This window comes from Oncorhynchus nerka, linkage group LG12 (genome assembly GCF_034236695.1).
Source record: "Oncorhynchus nerka isolate Pitt River linkage group LG12, Oner_Uvic_2.0, whole genome shotgun sequence".
In the NCBI taxonomy this organism is placed as follows: Eukaryota; Metazoa; Chordata; class Actinopteri; order Salmoniformes; family Salmonidae; genus Oncorhynchus; species Oncorhynchus nerka.
In genome coordinates, this window is record NC_088407.1 from 21,680,901 (window position 1) to 21,695,124 (window position 14,224).

General features: G+C 41.8%; 1 protein-coding gene across 7 annotated transcripts in view; it reads left to right on the plus strand.

Annotated features, from left to right (window-relative positions):
• The window catches only part of LOC115137947 (H(+)/Cl(-) exchange transporter 3), a 59,484-nt gene that overhangs the window by 32,129 nt on the left and 13,131 nt on the right, over window positions 1-14,224 (plus strand). For all 7 annotated transcript variants that reach the window (XM_029674271.2, XM_029674275.2, XM_029674274.2 and 4 more), the window contains 9 exons: window positions 4,436-4,535; window positions 5,285-5,472; window positions 7,238-7,360; window positions 7,919-8,125; window positions 8,438-8,518; window positions 8,750-9,298; window positions 9,899-10,085; window positions 10,375-10,592; window positions 11,120-11,300. In XM_029674271.2, coding sequence (XP_029530131.1) covers window positions 4,436-4,535; window positions 5,285-5,472; window positions 7,238-7,360; window positions 7,919-8,125; window positions 8,438-8,518; window positions 8,750-9,298; window positions 9,899-10,085; window positions 10,375-10,592; window positions 11,120-11,300 — 1,834 coding nt within the window. The remainder of the gene's footprint in view (window positions 1-4,435; window positions 4,536-5,284; window positions 5,473-7,237; window positions 7,361-7,918; window positions 8,126-8,437; window positions 8,519-8,749; window positions 9,299-9,898; window positions 10,086-10,374; window positions 10,593-11,119; window positions 11,301-14,224) is intronic.

Below are 14,224 nucleotides of genomic sequence, written 5' to 3' on the forward strand. Positions count from 1 at the left end.
TGAAATCAGCCCTTGCCTTGACAGGAAGCCAATGCAGGGAGGCTAGCACTGGAGTAATATGATCACATTTTTTGGTTCTAGTCAGGATTCTAGCAGCCGTATTTAGCAGTATCTGAAGTTTATTTAGTGCTTTACCCGGGTAGCCGGAAAGTAGAGCATTGCAGTAGTCTAACCTAGAAGTAACAAAAGCATGGATTAATTTTTCTGCATCATTTTTGGACAAAAGGTTTCTGATTTTTGCAATGTTATGTGATGGAAAAAAGCTGTCCTTGAAATAGTCTTGATATGTTCGTCAAAAGAGAGATCAGGGTCCAGATTAACGCCGAGGTCCTTCACAGTTTTATTTGAGACGACTGTACAACCGTTAAGATTAATTGTCAGATTCAACAGAAGATCTCTTTGTTTCTTGGGACCTAGAACAAGCATCTCTGTTTTGTCCGAGTTTAAAAGTAGAACGTTTGCAGCCATCCACTTATGTCTGAAACGCAGGCTTCTAGCGAGGGCAATTTTGGGGCTTCACCATGTTTCATTGAAATGTACTGCTGTGTGTCATCCGCATAGCAGTGAAAGTTAACATTATGTTTTTGAATGACATCCCCAAAAGGTAAAATATATAGTGAAAACAAGAGTGCTCCTAAAACGGAACCTTGAGGAACACCGAAATGTACAGTTGATTTGTCAGAGGACAAACTATTCACAGAGACAAACTGATATCTTTCCAATAGATAAGATCTAAACCAGGTCAGAACTTATCCGTGTAGACCAATTTGGGTTTCCAATCTCTCCAAAAGAATGTGGTGATTGATGGCATCAAAAGCAGCACTAAAGTCTAGGATCACGAGGACAGATGCAGAGCCTCGGTCTGATGCCATTAAAAGGTCATTTACCACCACAAGTGCAGTCTCAGTGCTATGATGGGGTCTAAAACCAGACTGAAGCATTTCGTATACATTGTTTGTCTTCAGGAAGGCAGTGAGTTGCTGCGCAACAGCCTTTTCTAAAAATTTTGAGAAGAATGGAAGATTCGATATAAGCCGATTTAATATAAAATAAAATAAAAAAGTTTTTTATATTTTCTGGGTCAAGGTTTGGCTTTTTCAAGAGAGGCTTTATTACTGCCACTTTTAGTGAGTTTTTGCACCACACCAGGTGGATAGAGAGATGTTTTATGTTCAACATAGGGGGCCAAGCACAGGAAGCAGCTCTTTCAGTAGTTTAGTTGGAATAGGGTCCAGTATGCAGCTGGAAGGTTTAGAGGCCATGATTATTTTCATCATTGTGTCAAGAGATATAGTACTAAAACACTTGAGTGTCTCTCTTTATCCTAGGTCCTGGCAGAGTTGTGCAGACTCAGGACAACTGAGCTTTGAAGGAATACGCAGATTTAAAGAGGAGTCTGTAATTTGCTTTCTAATAATCATGATCTTTTCCTCAAATAAGTTCATGAATGTATTACTGCTGAAGTGAAAGCCATCCTCACTTGGGGAATGCTTCTTTTTAGTTCGCTTTGCGACAGTATAAAAAATACATTTTGGATTGTTCTTATTTTCCTCAATTAAGTTGGAAAAATAGGATGATCGAGCAGCAGTAAGGGCTCTTCGATACTGCACGGTACCGTCTTTCCAAGCTAGTCGGAAGACTTCCAGTTTGGTGTGGCGACATTTCTGTTCCAATTTTCTGGAAGCTTGCTTCAGAGCTTGGGTATTTTCTGTATACCAGGGAGATAATTTCTTATGAGAACTGTTTTTAGTCTTTATGGGTGCAACTGCATCTAGGGTATTGCGTAAGGTTAAATTGAGTTCCTCAGTTAGGTGGTTAACTGATTTTTGTCCTCTGACGTCCTTGTGTTTCATTTTGTGTTGTATGTGAATTTATAGCACAACTTTTGATGCTCCTTGGTTGGGGTCTGAACAGATTATTTGTTGCAATTGCAAACGTAATAAAATGGTGGTCCGATAGTCCAGGATTATGAGGAAAAACATTAAGATCCACAACATTTATTCCATGGTACAAAACTAGGTCCAGAGTATGACTGTGACAGTGAGTAGGTCCAGATACATGTTGGACAAAACCCACTGAGTCGATGATGGCTCCGAAAGCCTTTTGGAGTGGGTCTGTGGACTTTTCCATGTGAATATTAAAGTCACCAAAAATTAGAATTATTATCTGCTATGACTACAAGGTCCGATAGGAATTCAGGGAACTCAATGAGGAACGCTGTATATGGCCCAGGAGGCCTGTAAACAGTAGCTATAAAAAGTGATTGAGTAGGCTGCATAGATTTCATGACTAGAAGCTCAGTCAGGCCAATCACATCAAGATTGTGATTAGTTCATTGACTATAATTGCCTTTGAAGTAAGGGATCTAACATTAAGTAGCCCTATTTTGAGATGTGAGGTATCACAATCTCTTTCAATAATGACAAGAATGGAGGAGGTCTTTATCCTAGTGAGATTGCTAAGGCGAACACCGCCATGTTTAGTTTTGCCCAACCCGGGTCGAGGCACAGACATGGTCTCAATGGGGATAGCTGAGCTGACTACACTGACTGTGCTAGTGGCAGACTCCACTAAGCTGGCAGGCTGGCTAACAGCCTGCTGCCTGGCCTGCACCCTATTTCATTGTGGAGCTAGAGGAGTTAGAGCCCTGTCTATGTTTGTAGATAAGATGAGAGCACCCCTCCAGCTAGGATGGAGTCCGTCACTCCTCAGTAGGAGTTGTGAAAGAAATGGTGCCCTCGATCCCTGTTCTCTGTGGTGGCTCAGTGTGCATGTACAAGCCTTTTTGTCTCAGTACCATTTATTTTATAACACCGTCTTTCTCTACTGGGCTTGGGCAGTATCTAAATAGTCACACCTTCATACCGACCTTGTGCCATACCGGGATATTCGGTAATATCCAAAGGTTAGCAATGCTAACAAGTACATGTAACATCCCATAGAGAGTGCTAATGAGCGCATTGCAAACATTTTATACAGTCTCTGACCTAGAGTATTTGCAGAACAAACATCTCAGCACGTAAAATTATACAAGTAACTCCAAAATGCTACTCAGTTTGCTTCACGCTCAAAACAAATTTTACACAGGCTTTTGATCCAGGAGGAGATTCTTCGCTGTTGCCAAAAAAAAAACAGTTCAGCAAAACTTAATTTTGGAAGAAGCTAACCACTTAGCTAGATAGCTAACTAGCTGCTAAATTAGCAAACCAAATGCACAACTGAAGAGCATGTAGCACATTTTAGACAGTTAACTTAATAGTTAAACAGTGGCAAGAAAAAGTTTGTGAACCCTTTGGAATTACCTGGATTTCTGCATGAATTGGTCATCAAATTTGATCTGATCTTCATCTAAGTCACAACAATAGACAAACATATTAGTTTAAGCAGACAAATGATTGTATTTTTCTTGTCTAGATTGAATACATAATTTAAACATTTGCAGTGTAGGTTGTATGTGAACCCCTAGTATGTGAACCCCTAGTATGTGAACCCCTAGAACCCCCACCCTGCACTGTGAGTGTTTACACTGTGTTCAATAAGACATGAAAACGTAGAATTGTCTGTGTGTTTTATGTTTAAGCAGACTGTGTTTTGTCTATTGTTGTGACCTAGATGAAGATCAGATCCAATATTATGACTAATTTTTTGCAGAAATACATGTATTACCGAAGGGACCACATATATTTTCTTGCCATTGTAAGATATCTAGCTGGCAACATTTTAGTTGTGAATTCCATACTGTAACGTGATCACCTGGCGCGTTGCTGCACAACGGTGTGTGACTCACAAGTCTCTGGTCTCTCGTCGTTGTGTGCATGTAAACACACCACATGACTGAGGATTACTGGGAAACTTCATAATGAAATATTGTGACCGGTGAGGTGAAAAAACGCAATCTGCTTTATCTCCTAACGTATTGCACAAGTTGACTGCAGGTATTTACTTAAGTAGAAAGAAAACGCCAAAATAAATAGAAGAAAAAAACAAACATCCTGTGGCTGTTTCCAAATACCCCGATATACAGCCCAAGTCTCTACTGTGTCTGCCAGGGGTCATATTTGTTGTTCTTGTTGAGGAGGTGTTCCCTCCTATGCTCTCTGTGGTGGCTCTGTGTGCATGACTGAACACCACAAGGAAAACCTTTTTGTCTTTAGTGATATGAATCTGGGTTGCATGGTTCCTCAAGGTTCCATTCACTCTCACATTTGAATGTCATTTGAATGTTGCCTGGAGTTTAATTTTTTATTTTTTTAATCACCCGACAAACATATAACACATAACAATTGCTCTGAATTTGAAAAACTGCAGTAGCAGCAGTTCATGAATGGCTAGGCCATGGCTAGGCCATTTCTCTTAAAAGGGGAGAACCATACATTGTTTCATACTTTTAACCGTGTGTGTGTGTGTGTGTGTGTGTGTGTGTGTGTGTGTGCAGATCAACGCTAAGAAGAAGGAGTCTGCGTGGGAGTTCACCAAGAGCCTGTATGATGCCTGGTCTGGATGGCTGGTAGTGACGCTGACAGGACTGGCCTCAGGTAATACAGACACCTGACCTCACCTGTACTAGTAATATGAGAGCAAAATTCCAAGATTATGTTATAGTACTGTTATTGCATCAAATGGTTGTTTTATGCAACAGAATAGAGGGTTTTTATTACACTCATCTCTGTGTTTTCTACTGAGAATGGGCCTCTGGAGGCTTAATGCTGACAGAATTTATGATGTCTTGGGTGATAAACCTAACAAGACCACATTCCATAGCATGAGTTGGTGTTTCTGTTCTATGAGGTACCAGGGTGGCGATGCCTCCAGTATGGATAATGGATTATGAGAGGAACGTTGTTTTGGGGGCCAGACCCTGGATTCTACACAATGAGAACAGTCTTTACAGCAGATGCTGTTTACTGTGAATTATTAGTATGTTTTCATACGAATCCTAACCTTGTGACCCATTCCATGCATCTGTTGTTTGGCATGAACATTCAAGAGAATATACGTTGCTATAAAATGCTGTGGCTCAAATCCCCTCGTTGACAAGCTTCATTATTGCAATAATTAATTGATGTTATTAATACGTTTTGAATAAGGTAATATCCTGATTGGTGATTGACCTTGTCTTTCCTCATTATTGATTAGAATTTCCACGATAGTAGTCAAGATTATTTATGTTAAATACAGGCTCGTCATTGACAACGTGTTTGTTGTTCATCTTGTTTTTTATGTCACACTAGCACAGGCTTAAACTATTGTTTCCTTCTCATCCTCTTCCTCTTTGTCCAATCAGGTGCCCTGGCGGGTCTGATCGACATCTCTGCTGATTGGCTGAACGACATCAAGGAGGGGGTGTGTCTGAATGCCATGTGGTTTAATCACGAGCAGTGCTGCTGGGGCTCCAACGAGACCACTTTCGCTGAGAGGGACAAGTGTCCTCAGTGGAAGAGCTGGGCGGGGCTCATCCTGGGCCAGGAAGAGGTGGGAGGGATTTAAAAAATATAATGTCAAAATGTAGATTTCCACCTAAACAGACATTATTTATCATGAGAGGGCCATAAAAAATACCAAGTAATGATTATACTGTCAGAATGATTAAAATCTCACCTTTTCTAGTAAAAATTGTTAATAAATTGCTAAGGCGTAGTCTCTTTTGAGGATACAAGTACACAGTACAAATATGAGGAATAGGGCTTAACATGTTTGTGGGAATAGGGCTTAACATGTTTGTGGGAATAGGGCTTAACATGTTTGTGGGAATAGGGCTTAACATGTTTGTGGGAATAGGGCTTAACATGTTTGTGGGAATAGGGCTTAACATGTTTGTGGGAATAGGGCTTAACATGTTTGTGGGAATAGGGCTTAACATGTTTGTGGGAATAGGGCTTAACATGTTTGTGGGAATAGGGCTTAACATGTTTGAACTGCTTTCTAAATATAGTAACAATCAAATTATAACCAACTTACTATAAGATTTCACCTTATAACTGTAAAATATGTGTTTCTCCCCAATTTCCTGATATCCAATTACGATCTCATCTCATCATTGCAACTCCCCAACGGGCTCGTGAGAGGCGAAGGTCGAGTCATGCGTCCTCCAAAACATGACCCACCAAGCCGCGCTGCTTCTTAACACCCACTCACTTAACCCGGAAGCCAGCCACACCAATGTGTCAGAGGAAATACTGTTCAACAGGCGCCCGGCCCACCACAAGGAGTCGCTAGAGCGCTATGAGCCAAGTAAAGCCCCCCAGGCCAAACCCTCCCTTAACCCGGACGACGCTGGGCCAATTGTGCGCCGCCCTATGGGACTTCCAGTCACGGCCTGTTGTGACACAGCCTGTGATCGAACCCCTGCTTTGAAAGAGCATTTTCTGCTCCGCGTCCTCTTAGCGACACACAGACGCCATTCATATGCATGCTGACTTGTTACAACTTTAGTTTTAAGCACAAAGGGATTTTGTCTCTCTGTGACCAAGAGAATGTGGTCTTGTTTAAATTCTACTAAATTATTTAAAAAATGTTAATGTTGAGGGCTCTAAATCCATCTGAGAGCATCTGAGACTGTTGCTGTAATCACTAGGCTCTCCCGTTTCATATGCCGTATTCTAAGCTGTGAGGTTCACGGCCAGGGGTTCGATCCTTTTGTCTGGATAGGCCAGAAAATGTATCACTCCCTATTCAAATGAGGTTTCAGATTTCACATACTGCATCTCAGATGAGAACGGCAGGCGAAGCAGGATAACCAGAGCTGTCACGAACTGCTCAGTCCCCTAAATAAGGGACTTAACATTTTAAGAGGTTTTATGTGTCATATAGGCGTTATAAGCTAGTAGTTTCCATTGCTGAGATGGACAAGTATCATCAGTGGAAGAGATTGGGTGAACTAATACTTCTGTGTTCCAGCAGTAGTTCACCACTCTTTTCCAATACCTTTTCACTCAGAATATTTCAAACTGTCTCAATGTAGTAACGTTAAAGGGATAGTTGGGATTTTGATGCTAGCTGTACCCAAACCGTTTCCCTTTTTGTGCTAAGCTAGTTAGGATCGGCTCGCAAAACTAGCTTTAACTTCCTTCATGCTGGATGCAGATAGATTTTTTTATTTAAATGGTATTCACGAGTTCTGATTGCCAAAATCCAAAACTATCCCTTTAATGGCAGTTGTAAACGTGCTCCTCTCCCTCCTCCGACTGCCCTCTCTTCTTCTCTCTCTCCTCCTCCTCTCTCTTTCCTCATCTCCCAGGGTCCTGGTTCCTACATCATGAACTACTTCATGTACATCTACTGGGCTTTGTCCTTTGCCTTGCTGGCTGTGTTACTGGTTAAGGTGTTTGCCCCCTACGCCTGTGGCTCAGGCATACCTGAGGTAAGACCGCACGCACGCACATGCACGGATGCAAACACTCACAAGTTTACATGGCTACACACATACACTATGTATTGTAATTCAGGCAGGTTCTGTACCTGCTTTGTAGGAAAAATTCATGTTGAGGTGAGGTTGTCTGCTCTAGTCTAGCACTCAATCTCACGTTCTAGTTGCCATGGCAACAGGAGAGCGAGCGAGATGGGGGGTTGAGCACTGCGGAGCAGTTGGATTTTTAATTTCTTCAAAATTCTTAGATCGTGACATTGACCATATCTATGCAAGCTAGATGGTCGCTGTGGTCTCAATAAATATGATTATTTGGTTCTAAGACTGACAACAAATTTTTGCCCTTAGAGAGAAATGATTTGTCAGAGTATATCGTTTATATCAGGGTGGCTTTTCAGGAGCAGTTTGGAATATGTTTGGATATTTGCCTTATTTCTTCAACAGACCTAATCATCTACCTCCTCTACCCTCAGTGCTTCTCCAGATTAAACCTAGAAATAATTTCTCCAGTAGTATATTTACCTCATTTCCCCCCATCTCTCTGTCTCCCAGATAAAGACCATCCTGAGTGGGTTCATCATCCGGGGTTACCTTGGGAAGTGGACCCTGCTGATCAAGACGGTGACCCTGGTGCTGGCTGTAGCGTCTGGGCTGAGCCTGGGGAAAGAGGGACCCCTGGTCCATGTGGCATGCTGCTGTGGAAACATTTTCTCATACCTCTTCCCCAAGTACAGCAAGAACGAGGCCAAGAAGAGAGAGGTATGTATGATCTACTGTTCTATTAGGTGTGGAGATATACAATATAACTTTGTCCAAGTAGAGTAGGAATGAGGCCAAGAAGAAAGAGTTTATGGTTTGGTGTATGTATCCATTGTATTACATTACAAAGTTTAGCGTTTTGTTATAAGACATTCTTTTGGTGACCTTTTCTGTTGTATGATTTAAGTGTGTTCTGGGTAAATGTCAGTGTTTCAGCTGACTCGACCTGTGTTTTGGGTAAATTCCTGTCGGTGTTTCAGCTGACTCGGCCTGTGTTTTGGTACTAATCTTTTTTATTTGTTGTCTCTGCAGGTCCTATCTGCAGCATCAGCGGCTGGGGTGTCTGTGGCTTTTGGTGCTCCCATAGGAGGAGTACTCTTCAGCTTGGAGGAGGTACATTTTATATTGTGTGTGTGTGTGTTTCTATGAGTGTGTCCGTATGAGTAAGCACATCACACACACTATAGCCTCGTTTTAGGCCGAGTTTCTGTGTCAGCACTTTGACAACTGCTGATGTAAAAAGTGCTTTATAAATACGTTTGATTGATCTGTTCATGCACGCTTGTGTCTCTGTATGAGTTAATGCATCCCACTATAATGTCCCCTATTCATCTCTCTCTCTAGGTGAGCTACTACTTCCCTCTGAAGACTCTGTGGCGCTCTTTCTTCGCTGCGCTAGTGGCAGCCTTCGTCCTCCGCTCCATCAACCCGTTTGGCAACAGCCGTCTGGTCCTGTTCTATGTGGAGTACCACACCCCCTGGTACCTGTTTGAGCTTATCCCCTTCATCCTGCTGGGGGTGTTTGGAGGCCTCTGGGGGGCCTTCTTCATCAAGGCCAACATCGCCTGGTGCCGAAGGAGGAAGTCCACCCGCTTCGGGAAATACCCCGTCCTGGAGGTCATCTTCGTGGCAGCCATTACCGCCGTGGTGGCGTTCCCCAACCCCTACACGCGACAGAACACCAGCGAGCTGATTAAGGAGTTGTTCACTGACTGTGGGCCGCTGGAGTCGTCCCAGCTGTGCCAGTACAGGAGTCAGATGAATGGGAGTAAGGCGTTTGTGGATGCGTCGCCTAACAAGCCGGCGGGGCCCGGGGTGTACACAGCCATGTGGCAGCTGTGCCTGGCGCTCGTCTTCAAGATCATCATGACAATATTCACCTTCGGACTCAAGGTGAGGTAGGGCAGGTTGGGTACTACCATCTAGTTACTGTAGCCCGGCAGTTAAAGGGGAAGTTCAGACAAAAACATCCTTTATAACTACTATTGACTGGTCGTTTGTCATTACCCCAGACAGTTTTTAGGTCCATTGCTTGAGTATTTAGATGTAGGAAATACGCTGATTCTACCCCCGCCTTCTCCATAGAAACCCCATGCCACGTCAAAAGTCCATCCTAAATACCTCCTAAACACACCGCTCTGGCCTCCCATGATCGAAATAGTCATTTTTAATGACTTTCTCTGCACAATTTGTCTGCTAACTTATTTCAGTTGGCACATTTTTACCTATGAATGTCGTCTCGGGAATTTCAGCATTTCGATAAAAAAATACATGCGTTATAAAGAGTCTAGAGGTGTTTTTGGGTGAACTTCCCTTTTTAATGTTATAGTATTGGATATGCATGTCTCTCAGATTGTGGTCTAATCCAAATCTTAGATTGTAGTCTAGACTTTAAGAAATGCTGATCAGGGTTAGTTAGGGTTGAGAAATACTGAGCAAAATCAGAATTGGAATTTCAGTTCCGGATAGTTTTTTTGTGGTTCCTGTCCCCAGGTTCCGGCAGGCCTATTCATCCCCAGTATGGCCATCGGGGCGATCGCCGGGCGAATTGTTGGCATCGCCGTGGAGCAGCTGGCGTACTACCACCATGACTGGTTAGTGTTCAGGGAGTGGTGCGAGGTAGGCACCGACTGCATCACCCCGGGACTCTATGCCATGGTGGGGGCCGCTGCATGTCTGGGTGAGTTACACTGACTGGATGTGGGTGTCTGTAATGTTATGGTCACGTCTGATACTCCTACTCGATGTTCATTCTTGTGATCCATTGACAAACACAGTCTATATAACAATGGATCACAGAAACACGGAGCTGTGTAAAATGTCATCTATCCTGTTGGATGGCTTTGGTCCTCTCCCATTCAAACCTTTCCTTTTGTCTGTAGGTCGTTGCTGTAAAAAATAATAGGTTCTCACTTCTGTCAAATTACCTGGTAAAATAAAAGGTCAATAATATCTATATTTTTTTTCAGGTGGTGTGACGAGGATGACAGTGTCTCTCGTGGTTATTGTGTTTGAGCTGACTGGCGGTCTGGAATACATTGTGCCCCTCATGGCGGCCGTCATGACCAGCAAGTGGGTGGGCGACGCCTTTGGGCGTGAGGGCATCTACGAGTCACACATCCGCCTCAACGGGTATCCTTTCCTGGACGCCAAGTCAGAGTTCACACATACCACACTGGCGCGGGAGGTGTGTCAAAATCAAATGTTATTTGTCACGTACACAGTTTACAGCATGTATAAAAGCTGCGGTGAAATGCTTGCATGCTATAGCTCCATCAACATATTGTGTGTGTGTGTGTTAGGAACAAATGTTTATTATGGACAGATTCAATTAATACATTGGCACACTGAATCATTAACAGTTAGATGCAGTACCATTGACATCAATGTATGATTAAGTAAAAAGTTGACTTCTTGGTCACAACTTCTTGGTGACCGAGGGGCAGTATTGAGTAGCTTGGATGAATAAGGTGTCCAGAGTAAGGTGCCTGCTACTCTGTCCCAGATGCTAATATATGCATATTATTAGTACTATTGGATAGAAAAGACTCTGAAGTTTCTAAAACCTTTTGAATGATGTCTGTGAGTATAACAGAACTCATATGGCAGGCGAAAACCTGAGAAAAATCCAACCAGGAAGTGGGAAATCTGAGGCTTGTAGTTTAAAGGCGTCATTTAGGGTTCAGCCCTAAACCACTTTCTGTGTGACTTCAGGTGATGCGCCCGCAGCGTAGTGATCCGCCGTTAGCGGTGCTGACACAGGACGACCTGACGGTGGAGGAACTTCAGGTGATCATCAACGAGACCGGCTACAATGGCTTCCCTGTCATTGTCTCCAAGGAGTCTCAGAGACTGGTGGGCTTCGCCCTGCGCAGGGACATCACCATCGCTATAGGTGAGGAGAAACTGAGACTGCAGGTTGTGGGGGGGCACACACGTACTCAATTACATGCTTGCTTACACATACAGACTTGTACATACACACACACACACACACACACACACACACACACACACACACCTGATCTCGCTCTCCTCTCTCTCTCTTTCTCTTATCTCTCTCTCTCTCTCTCTCTCTCTCTCTCTCTCTCTTGTCGAACTGTTTTATAATTTAATGTGTTTATTTGTCTATCTATTTTATGTATTTGTCTACAAGTTAATATATGTTTACAACAAGCAAGGGGAAGATATCAGAATAGGGGCATTGGGGAATAGTAACATGTTTTACGGAATAAATTTGTACTAGTGAAGCCGTGTCTCGTTCATGATCATGTGAAATGTCAATTGCTATGGAAATGCTGGGATGTGTTTTTCAATTATGTTAAAGGTAATTATAATGCAACTATGACGGTGATACGATATGGATTACAATTATCATCATGAATATTAAGGCTATACGCACTACATGTTACACAGTAGTTACACAGACTGTTACACAGACTGAGTTTTTTTTTCAATATAGGTAATTCTCTTATAAAATGGGTAAAAATAGTATAGCTACCCCAGGTGTAAAATAGTAAATAACGGCTACTTCTCAGAGTTTTGAATTGACAAGAGGAGTTAAACAAGGGTGTCCGCTATCACCATATCTATTCGTTATGGCCATCAAAATGCTAGCTATTAAAATCAGATCCAATAGCAACATTAGAGGATTATAAATCCAAGGCTTAAAAACAAAGGTGTCCATGTATGCCGATGACTCATGTTTTATATTAATTCTGCAAGTTAGATCCCTACAATGTCTCATTTAAAGATCTAGATAACTTTTCTGTACTCTCCGGACTAAAACCTAATTATGATAAGTGTACAATATTATGTATTGGATCCTTAAAAAAATTAACTTTTACATTACCCTGCAGTTTACCTATAAAATGGGCTGATGGTGAAGTAGACATACTCGGTATTCATATCACAAAATATATAAATAAGCTCCCCAAAATGAATTTCAATAGAAACCTTGTAAAAATAGACAAGATCCTGCAACCATGGAGAGGGAAATAGACAAAAAAATGCCCTGATTAACTCACTTACTTATGGCGCTGCCTACTCCTGATGATTCATTTTTCAAATCATATTAGCTTTATCTGGGACGCTAAACCAGACAAAATAAAAGGTGCCTATCTATATAATGAATATGAATTGGGTGGGTTGAGATGATTAAATATAAAAGCACTAAACTTCTCTCTAAAAGCTTCACCCATTCAAAAGTTTTACTTGAACCCTAAATGGTTCTCAAGTAGATTAATAAGAAAAGCTCATCCATTGTTTAAAAATGGCCTTTTTGCCTTTGTGCAGATTGCCATGTCGCATTTTTGATTAATTGAAAATGATACTTTTTTCAAAGCATCTCTCTTTTTCAAACAAGCATTGCAGAGCTGGCTCCATTTTCAATTTCATCACCCTGAAAAGATGGAACAAATATTATGGCTAACTCAAATGTGCTGGTTGATAAAATACCTGTATTTATGGGAAAGATGTTTGAAAAGGGTATTTTGTTCTTAACTCTACTATTCCAATATCATTTTATGTCCTGATAACATGGAGTTATCAGAATTGTACAGAAAGGTCGGCTCAATCCACGAGTACAACCAATTGATTACAGCATTACCCCAAAAATGGAGGAGGTGGGTGGCAGCAGGAGGAGGTAGGGAACTGGTCTGTCTGCCCAATATAAAGGATCAAAACTGGCAGAGGAATAAAAATAGCATAAATAGGAAAGTTTACCAGTTTCATTTGAGGACCAGGATGTTGACAACTGTGCCATACAGATTGCAAAATAGTTGGGAAGAGATTTGATGTACTGATTCCATGGTACAGGGTGTATGAGTTGATATATAAAACAACGCAAGATTCAAGACTTCATGCTTTTCAGCTAAAATTATTATATAGAATTCTTGCCACCAAATTTTTTTTTGAATATTTGGGGCATAAAATCATCGAAGCTCTGCAGATTTTGTTGTGAGGATACAGAATCAATAGACCATTTATTTTGGTATTGCCCTCAGGTAGCCTGTTTCTGGTCTCAGGTTCAGGAATGGCCTGAAATGCATACCATTGATCTAAAATTGACCCTAGAAATAGTACTGTTAGGAGATCTGGAGAGACCGGGTCAGTCAATTACTAATTATCTTAGTAAAAGTATTTATCTTCAACTCGCAATCTGTGGATTCTATTTGATTAGATGGATTGAAATTGTACATTAAACATCACAGCAAGATATGTGTTGTGTGGAAACCTGAAGTGGGTGGCCAGCAGAGATAGATGGGATGGGCTGAGGTTTGGTACGTGGAATTGGAGACAAGTGGGAGTGGAGTTGCTGTGTGGGAGATAGAATGAAGGTAAAAGTCCAAACAAAACATAATGAAAAGTATATTTGAATGACACCTAGTGGGAGTGTTTTTACAACTAATGCCAGTTTCCCTGAGGCTGATGCCGTGTAGGTGTTTGTACACATGCATATACACACACTCTCATTCAAATTAACACATACAAGAACACACACAGACATGCACACAAACATATACACTTGGCATTGCTGTTATGATTTTAGTTGTCCTTGATGTCCTTTAATTTTATAAAATATATTTTAGTAAAAAAATGATGCGTTTGCGGTTTTCTTCTGTCTTTTCCTTTTTTCTCTTTAGTTAATTATCTTGGTTGTTGGAGCATTTGGGGGGTTCTTGGGGGTGGGGGTTCATTCTCTTGGTTGTTGGAGCATTTGGGGGGTTCTTGGGGGTGGGGGTTCATTCTCTTGGTTGTTGGAGCATTTGGGGGGTTCTTGGGGGTAGGGAATATAATTAATTGTATTTTTTATTTTTC